At 30.1% G+C, this 10562-nt stretch overlaps 1 protein-coding gene across 1 annotated transcript; it reads right to left on the bottom strand.

Annotated features, from left to right (window-relative positions):
* Positions 1 to 476: 476 nt before the first annotated feature.
* Positions 477 to 2561, bottom strand: LOC106333344 (lysine histidine transporter-like 7). The gene is made up of 5 exons (XM_013771798.1): positions 2290 to 2561; positions 1983 to 2116; positions 1486 to 1895; positions 1252 to 1383; positions 477 to 1014 (listed from the first exon to the last, which is right to left on the bottom strand). Exons 1-5 carry the CDS (start codon positions 2559 to 2561, stop codon positions 529 to 531), a joined length of 1434 nt encoding a protein of 477 aa, XP_013627252.1. The 3' UTR covers positions 477 to 528.
* Positions 2562 to 10562: the final 8001 nt, after the last annotated feature.

The following is a 10562-nucleotide window of genomic DNA, read 5'->3' as shown; positions in this document are numbered from 1 at the left end:
CGGAAGTTTTTCCTCGGATTTAAATCTTTGTATTTTTAACTTAAAAATCAAAAAAATCCATTCAAATCCATTATAAAATCAAATATATTAGTAAATCTGTACGATTGAATAACACTTGATTTGATATAAAATTTATGAATCATTAAACCAATAACACATGATTTTAATACATGTTTGAAAATCACAGAACCAATAACATTAGATTTAGTTTGGATTTTCAAATCCATTAAAATACAACAGCCAATAACCCCTACTTAGACTAAATAATAAAAGTTAATATAGTTAAAATTAATATCAAACATATGATTAAATCAAAACAAGAATATTTTAATAATTTGTTTATTAAACTAATTTAGATTGAAATAGAGATTAAAAAATATAAGTCTATTTAGATGAATTTATCTAGATGAACCATCTGGATAGACAAACAAACTGTCCCAGAAAATCTGGATTGATCATATAAATGGATCAGCAGGATGAAAATGACATATGGTGAAACAAACAGCCTCGTAGTTGCAAGAATATGCTCTAGGGTTTAAAGAAGTTTGCATGTAAACCGTTATCAGCCAATCTCAAAGCCGAGCCAACCACAAGCAAAACGCTGAGAGACGCGCCTAAACTTCCCACCAAAACGTTAAGCAACCACATCAAGCTTTTCCTCTGGGGCTTTTTGATAGATACCCACATGAAACACGGGTACGTAGACGTAACAAGCAAGCCTACTGCTCCGATAAGAACAGCAAGATATGTCAAGAACGAGAATCCAACGGCTATAAAGAAACCAACCGAACCAAATAACACGCGCAACATCATCCGGACAAAGAAGGAGCAAGGCTTTTGTGTCTTGGTTATGTACACCATCTCCAAGTTATCACATGATGGCATCAAGTATATCGGATATGAGCATAAGCAGTAGAAGATAAACGTTAGGTGTATGAAACAAGCGGCTTGCTTTGAGTAGTGTTGTTCGTAAAGTTTCAAGTAGTTGCCTATTGGACCTCCCGTAGCCGGAATCTATCATATACAAGAATTAACATTAAAGCATCAATTGTTTCAAACAAATAATTTAACGCAATGGCAACAAAAATATATACTACTCGTAAAGGAGTATATTAGTGTATTGGAGATATCGTAGGGAGACAAATATTTATCTTGTGGATCGTAAGCAAAAAAAACAAACTATTATGAAGTGACTTATGTGAAACCTACACCAAAGAATATTATATAAATCATAATCATACTTTGACATACCTTGTCTCCGTATGCCCAATATACAACAATGGCTACTAGAAACATGCAAATCGCGATGATCACATGAGAGATCACCACGGCTCTCCACATTGTCTTACTCGAAGGATTATTTGAATCGGAAGGTAGAGTACCCTAGAAATATCACAACAAACCTTGTCAATACTAACCGAAAGAGAACTTAAGTTGAAAAACGTAAAAAACAGTTTTAAAATGTGATTTTCTCAATCTTAAGACCTGTATCTCTAGGACGAGGTTGCTCCCGCGAAACGCAAGAGCTATAAATCCAATAGCGTTGATAATGTTATCGAAACTTGTATCCTTTATAGTGTAAGAGACATTGTTTTGATTCCTTTCACTAGCTAGAGGTAAAGTCCATACTGCGGTGGAATATGCTACGGCCATAACACTACCGACCAAGGAGAGTCCAAAAAGAGAGTTCATGTTCGGAAACTGAGACATGAACACCGCCAGGATGCTGAAGATCAAGAAGCATTGCAAGGTAGTAAGTGGCACTGTGACATCTGCAGACATAATATCTAGAAGTTGTTTTATTGTTTTCCCTCCGGTTATAACCAGAATTGCACAAGCTCCTCCTGAAAGATACATCACAGGGAATATTCCCAGAAGTTTCCCAAGCTTCACACCTATATATTATATTATTTCATGACAACAACAAGCAACGATAAACGACAAAATTCGAAAGAATTTGATAGATTTTTTTTATATATTACCGAATGAAGCAATTGCGAGTCTCAAGTATCTACTGAAACGTATTCCGTCTACGGCTTCGTGGAGATTAACAAGAAGCCATATCGTGTAAAGCTTCCATGCAAATCCCACCGTTAAAACTATCATTCCCCATAACCTGGACAAAAGAATCTTTAAGTGAGTACATATTATATACAAAAAAAAACTAAATAGTACATAGTATACAACTTACAAATTAAAAACGTATACGTTACTAAATATTACTAATCGGAACTTTAGATCCGAGAAAGTGATGAATAGAGAGAGTTTAAATTTGATAAGATATTTTACCATCCGAGAACTGCGAAAGCAGCAGGGAGAACAAGCACTTGGAAACCAAGTCCCGAACAGAGAAGATGAAACGTCGCAGTGTAAACATTCCCTTTTCTTGATTCCGTGATCGGCAGCCACTCTTCTACCGGAATCCGTCCACCATCACTGTCATCGTTACCGCCGGAGGTTGCATGTGGATCCCTGGAGAGGGTTTGTGACATTAATGAAGGAGAACCTTCACCTTCTTGTGATTCTAAATCAGATAACCTGGCCAATGTTAATTCTGACATCTTATTAAAGATTCAAAACTTTTTCTCTCTCTCTCTCTCTCTCTCTCTCTCTCTCTCTCTCTCTCTCCGGAGGATTTAACGTACAGGCACAAACCGAATGCGTTATCTTTTACTATATGTTTTCTCCATTAATACTAAACTGAATGCGTTATCACATTGGGAAGCCGCGTTATTAATGACGTAAGATATGATATAAGCATAATGACGTAATCGGTTATGTCATTTTCAGACATTCAAAAGAGGGAGAAACTGAAATCAGCCATCGAGTCAAAACCAATTATAGTAAGAAACTACGATCAACTAGAAATCTTTTTTGGTGTAAATCAACTAGAAATCTTTCAAGTAATCAACTGAATTTTTTGAATGAAAATTTATAATCAAGTTCCAACTAAGATATTAAATCTATTAGCTTTGAATAAAAAGTTTACATCTTTAGTCTTTATTTATGGTGTAATTGGCACTTTACTAGAAAAGGAAAAAAAGAAAGCTATTTGCGTTTTTTTTAGAAACATATTTAGCAGGGGGCCGCCTTTTTATATACACTCACCAATTACCCAGCATATTTACTAGAATTCCACACTAGAGACACTAAAATATTTGCTGTCATTCTTTTGTATTCTGTCATAATTTGTTACTTTATATATTTAAAATGAATTAGAAACAAATCTTTACTACCAATACATTTTGGGGCATGTCAATTACGATTTTGATACTAACCATAGTTATCCAAATGTTTTGATTTCTTTTTTATTTAGTAATTATATATACTATTTATTCATAATTGGCATAATTAAACTGTAAAATGTTTATGGCGAACCACATTTTTAATTACGTCTTGATATTTAATTTTAATTAGGTGTCTGTGAAAATTCACGGATATAAATATTGTATGAAAATATTTATTATGTATACAATGTCATATAGTTTGAAACACAAAAATATAATTTTTAATTTCAAATAGTTTAAAAATTACTCGTAAAGTTTCTATAAATTTGTTGTAAGAATAACTGATGAATATTTAGTAATAACAAATGTTTGTGGAATTATATATATGTAATTATCACATTTACTTCCCCAATACATATTGTGCATCTTCTTATTTTTCTCATTATCATTTCATTCTTTTTATTAAATTTTTGCTAATGTTTTCCTAAATTTTACCTATTTTTGCCAAATATTTATTTATCTCTCTAAATAGTAATACAAAACATACAATCAATTAACCAAAATCCATCTTAGAATTATTTTCAGTTAAAACATTAACTTATTTACTATATTATTTGCTTAAATGGAAAACATTTTTTAAATCAAAATTCTCAAATGTTCCATTAAATATAATCTGTCTAATCTTCAAAGACTATTTATAAAGCATATATGGACATTATAAGAGATAAATAATTATTATAGATACGTCTATATTTTTATATGAATATGAAATCATTATATCGATTTCTATAAATTATTTTCTACTCATATTTATTTAGTATAGAAATATAAATAAATTTATAAAACATTATTACACTTTCTATAGCTTTGAAAATTAGCTACCATTAATTATTATTTGTAATATCATTTAGGTTATTTGGCAAGTGATAATAATTAGTTTTAGACTTACTTTTTATTTTATATCTAATTAAAATAATTAAAAGTTATAAGAAGTTTCGTTCATTATATTATTTAGTTTATAAAAAAGAATTGATCAAACGCTATTATTCTTTATATAATTACAACAATTAGTTTCATAAATAATTATTTGTAATATAATTTAGATTATTTGGTAAGTGATATGTTGGTTCTAGATTTATTTTTCAATTTAAATCTAAACTAATATAAATAAATTAAAATTTATCGACCAAGAAGCATAAAAATGTTTTTAAGACTTCACAAATGATCGACATGTAAGAAAAAATCACTTAAGTCACTTCTCATTTAATATATAGGAGAATTTATTTTTTCTAAATGTTTTATAAACTCATATAAATAATTTAAAATTAAGATAAAATTATTTTCTAAGCCATGATAGATAATTTTATAAATGTTTAAAAAAAATTTATAAATGACTTATAGGACATATATGGACATTATAAGACACTAATAACTAGTATAATTCTTTATATATGAATATAATATTTTATATAAGAAAATAAAATCGTTATATCGATTTTTATAAATTGTACTCTACTAATTATTTTATGTAGTATATAAATATAAAAAGATTTAATCAAACATTATTATACTTTCTATAATTTTTACAATTTGTTACCATGAATTATTATTTATAATATCATTTAGACTATTTAGTAAGTGATATTAATTAGTTATAGACTTACCTTTTAATTTAGATCTGATTAACATAATTAAAAATTGAATATCTTTCAACTAATTAAATTATAACAAATTTTCTGAAATTCCCACTATGATTGACACCTAAGCAAAAGTTAACTTCTCATTTAATATATAGGTATAAAACCGGATAATCATAAATATTCAAATGGTTACTACATTTTACAACCTGAATCAAAAACTATCTTATTTAAATTTATCATCTGAAAAATAAAAAATAAAATATTTAAATTACTTGATTTTTTTTCAAATAAATTTAATATTTAAAATTATTAAAATAAAAATATTATGACACTATCACTAAACAATTTTTTAATTATATATATTAATATATTTATTTACATTATTTTCTATCAAATTCACTTTACTTTTATCAAATAGAGATGGGTTTTTCTCTATAATAGAAATGGGTTTTTCTCAAATGTATTTCTCTAAAATAACAATTTCCAAATATAGAGAAATAATATTTCGAGGTAATTTGTTGAAAAACCATAGAAAACAATGAAATTAACAAAATACCAAAAACAGTAAAAGAGTCGAAATAGTTGTGGATAAGATGTAATCGAAATGACCATAAGACCTTTTTCCCTCATGACTCACTTTTTCAGTTCAGTGTGTATGACTGTAACTGACAAAATATATTTAGTTTGATATTGAAAAGATTTGTAAAGATATTTCTCTCTCATTGTCGTTCTTCTTCTTTTTCCTCCTTCTTCAAATATTTTTTTTTCCAAATGAATCTAAACAAAGAAAAAATGTTCTACCGTAATTCATTATTTACATAATCACACTCATTCATCACCATAATCTCAAATAAGATCATGAGTTCTCTCTCCCAAAGTTAATCTTCTTTCTTTCGAAGATTCCTCTACTCATCTGAAGATCAAGACGAGACCGTCAAATTAGTCGATAGTTAATATAATATTTACACAATTAACAAATAAGTTACTTGGAGTAAACATGTTCGAATTATGTTTATCACATTTCTCGATACCGTAGGAAGTTAAAATCATAGTTAGGGTGTATGAAATGTACATACACATAATGTTATTTATATTTATTTGTTGGTAATGTCAAACTGTTAGACATCTAATGTAATATATACATGGTTAAAAGATGAGCTAGTTGAAATTAAAACTGCTTTATTGGTAATTTCAAGTTGTTGGACAGTTAATATAATATTTACACGGTTAACAAATAAATTACACGAGCATAAAACTTGTTAGAACTATATATCACATTTCTCAATACAATTAGAAGTCAAGATCGTAGCTATGCCATATGAAATGATACGTGTAAAGTTTAGGTATATGTATTCATTGGTAAATGTCAAATTGTTAGACAGCTAATATAATATATACACGAATAAAAAATGAATTACTTGGATTAAAAACAGATTTGTTGGTAATGTTGATTGTTAGACAGTTAATATAATATTTACACGGTTAACAAATAAATTACATGAGCATAAAACTTGTTATATATATATCGCATTTCTCAATACAATTAGAAGTCAAGATCATAGATATGCCATATGAAATGAAGATACGAATAATGTTTAGGTATATGTATTTATTGGTAATGTCAAATTGTTAGACATCTAATATAATATATACACGTATAAAAAATGAGTTACTTGGGATTAAAAACAGATTTGTTGATATTGTTGATTGTTACACAGTTAATATAATATTTATACGGTTAACAAATAAGCTCTTCCATTTGCTTATCTTGGATTTCTCTAGTACTCATCTCAGATTTTAGCTGGTTTACTTTATCACAAACTCCAGCTTTTTCTGCCATTAAAGTGTTGTATCTCAGCTTGTTTTCGAAATCTTTGTTCGACGCGTCGATATGGGCATCTCGCGTGGCTAAGTCTGTTTTTAGTGCAAAGATCTCAACTTCAAACATAACCTCCTTACTCTTCATCTCAGTTTTCTCTGTATCATAATTCTTAACCTCTTTAATCTTCACCAATTCTACATAAATCATTTTGTTTATCAGCAAACTCATGGCCATCCATTGTCCATGGTGAGACCAGGCGATTGTTAAAAGATGAATAAAAAACCTTTTCTTCAGAGTTTCTGGGAAAAAAGAATCAAAATCATGTTTCAATAAGATCATAAGAGCCTCTACCAAAGCTGAGCAATAATCAAGTTTTCTTCTTTATTACAACTACAAACAGAAGTGTCGGAGCTATCTGATTTTTTTAGAGCACCATAATGATAGAGAAAAAAAAACTAATCAAAGATTCAATATTTACATTCACACAGGAAACAATATTGGAAAAAATGAAATATTTCATTGATAAATGGATTTATAAGTTAAGATAAAGAAGAAGAAACAAGCAGAAAAAAACAAAAATAGAACAAGATGGCGCTTGCCGTAGTTGTTCTCTACTTTTAATTTTCCAGACATGAATTTTTAGGATTGTTCTTGTGGAAATAGGAGACTAAGCTAAGAGAAAATAGATGAAAAAAGAAGAGAGATGAATATTTTGAATTTCAGAAAGATTTAGATATTAGAGTTATAAGCTTCCATCAAACAATATTTGCACATATATGTATCAGTAAATCAAATCTTATCAGATCTCAGTTAAGATTTTTCCTACATGTTTGATAAGAATTCTTTGACATGGCTATAGGGGTAGCAGCGGAAATATGGATTATATACAGTTTGTAAATAGTGTAAATTGGTATAGGGCTAATAACGCATAAGTTCTTTGGTGTGTGTCCTAACTTCTCTGCTATTTTTCTCTATAAATAAAGAAAAATATAATAATTTCTATTTTAAAGAAAAAAATAGAGTAGAGTTCGAATAGTTTTGGCTCTAAATACTATTATATAGGTAAATATAGAGATGAGTTGAAGATGTTCTTACAACTTTTATTCTTTTTTTTTTTTTGATTAACCAGGTGTTGACCTTGCGGCCCCCCACCTAGGTCCGGCGCCAGCCTTTGCATGTACCTTTTTACGGGCCCTGGGCACGCCTCCCCCTCCCCGCGAGTCGAACAGCCGACCTCCCCTCCCCAAGGAGGTAGTACCACTGGACTATGAGGTCCTGGGTTACATGACTTTTATTCTCCTAGTCCATATTTCGAAATCTGACTTTTGCTTTTGATTTTATTCAGTCATAGGAGCCTGTGAGTGATGGAACCATAGCAAAATCCAAGTGGGAGGCTGAGAAGAAAGTGCAACAGCCGCAAAAACAACATCAAGAGTGTTTTGTTGTTATTAGTGAGACGCGCTCATCGACCATAACTTCTGATTTAGGTTAAGGAAATGCCTGCTAAAGACAAGTGAAAACAAAAGTCCAATATTCAGAAGCTTAAAAATTGAGATGACTAAAGACAAGTTGTAGTTTTTTTTTAGTTCAATCCTAAACGAGACATGGGATTTTGGTAGGCCGCAAAACCACTCATGTGTTACCTTTTAGAAATCCTTGCCATTTTTAAATATCTACAACAGAAAAATATATATATGCAACTTTTATATATTATTACCAGGCCGCAAAACAACTCACGTCCTTTTAGAAATCATTGCCATTTTTAAATATTTGGTACAACAGAAAAAACATATATGCAACTTTTATATATTATACTATCGAATTTTATTTTAAAATATAAAAGAGCATCGCTAAAATATTATTTTTTAGGTTTGTCAATTTTTAAATTTAAAGCTTACCTCCGAAAGAAAGCTTTAAATTAAAATCCCAAAATTTTAAAATCTCTATTATATCATAATTAGTAAAAATCATAAATTCTTATATAGATATATAAACATATTAAGTAAATATTATCAATAATGTTAACTCATATATAAGATATTACATTATAATGTAAAGTTACTTAAAATAATAATAAAACGCATAACAATCTTTATTTTTAATTGAATTTGCTTAATATAATATTGTTTCTGTGTGATGACACAAAAAAAATTGTTTCTGCGTAAAATTTGCTTTTAATATTATGTAACATCTCTTATGTCTTAATATGTTTAACTCAAAGGTCCTTCACTTAATTGTATATGTAAAAATAAAATTTATGAAGCTATAAATTAAATAAATATGGAAATAGGAAATTTATGAAGCTATATGTTAAATAAATATGGAAAAATAGGAAATTTATGAAGCTACATGTTAAATAGATATGGGATATAAAATTGTAGAACTACATTTTCCAAATACCATGTACAACTTCTACTCAGAAAATATATCCCCTCCTAATGCAGTAAAAAAATCGCTAGGTTTATGAGACACCAAGCCTAAATCGACATCAAGTTTTACAAGTAAAAAAAGTTGAAGAATAGAATTTTGGAATCCACCAAATAAAGTTTCTAATCCACCAGAAAAAGAATACCTTGAATTAAAAGAAAAACTCAAAGATCCATAAAGGAAAAAAAAATCACTTCTACACACCTTGTCATATTTTTCATTCTTATGGTGGTGAGGAATGTTTGGTCATGCCTATATTATTGGCGCTGTTTATCAATTGTCCCCCTCCGGAAATATAAGATTTGATGATTCATATTTCAAGAAAAATGCAAGTATTTTGTATAAAACAAAAAAGATGAATGTGCACGAGGGATTCTAATCCTTATTGGCTTTGTTTAAAGCAAATCCAGTGCGGCTTGTCTCCTTTGAGTTGATGATAACAGCACTATTCATGCATATATTCACTCTCAAAGCCTCATGTGCAACCAATAGATATTAGTATATTACAGTTTATGACACAACTACAAGGGCGTTCAAAATACTTGAAAGAGATCAAATTATGCAGTGTAGGAGGCAGACAAGATCTGCAGCATCCTTCAAAAAGATTAAGATTATAAGCTGGTACAACAAGTGGTGCTGATATCATATGCCTCAAGGAGACAAGCCAGGCCATGCTGGCTTTGCATTACAATATTTTATAAAACCATTTCTCTTATGCACATTGGATGATGCGTTAGGGTGAATGGTTGGAGGAAGACATTTCACAAACATCGTTTTCTATGATTTTAAATTTGGACTACCTAAAGATTCTTCATGTCTCTCTTCCTTAATTTTGTATATATGTATTGACCAGAGAGCCAATGAAAACAGAACAACAATCTAAGTAGTTTCTTCATATCAAGCCAGAGAAAGAAAAGATCAAACAAGAATGTCTATTTCTTTCCATGGTCGTTCTAACAGTGTTCCCTCTATGCAACATCCACAAGCTGCTCATGTTGATGAGCAGTTGACCAGATTGAGATCTTCTGAGGCAGCCTCTTCATCTTCCAGCTCTTCTATTTATCAAAGACTAAGCAACCTTCAAGACTTACATGATTCTCTTGACAAGATGCTTCGCCTATCTATCACCAACAAGGCTTTATCTCAGGTTCAGGTTGAGAAGCTTCTTGATGGATCCCTCAGGATCTTGGATTTGTGCAATGTGGCCAAGGATGCTTTGTAACAGACGAAAGAAGGTCTCAAGGATATCCAGTCTACATTACAAAGAAAGTGTGGAGATTTATCAGCAGAGGTCAAGAAATACTTAGCCACAAGAAATATCTTGAAGAAGTCACTCCAGAAAGTACAAAGAGAGCACCAATAAATCCTCTCAAGAAAGTACAAAGAAGTCACTCCAGAAAGTACAAAGAGAGCACCAATAAGTCTCCGCCGTAGTCGCTGGTGCCC

The sequence above is a fragment of the Brassica oleracea genome, chromosome C3 (assembly GCF_000695525.1).
Source record: "Brassica oleracea var. oleracea cultivar TO1000 chromosome C3, BOL, whole genome shotgun sequence".
Classification (NCBI taxonomy): Eukaryota; Viridiplantae; Streptophyta; class Magnoliopsida; order Brassicales; family Brassicaceae; genus Brassica; species Brassica oleracea.
The sequence above is the reverse complement of the archived record's forward strand: the minus strand, read 5'-3'. Positions and strand labels throughout refer to the sequence as shown.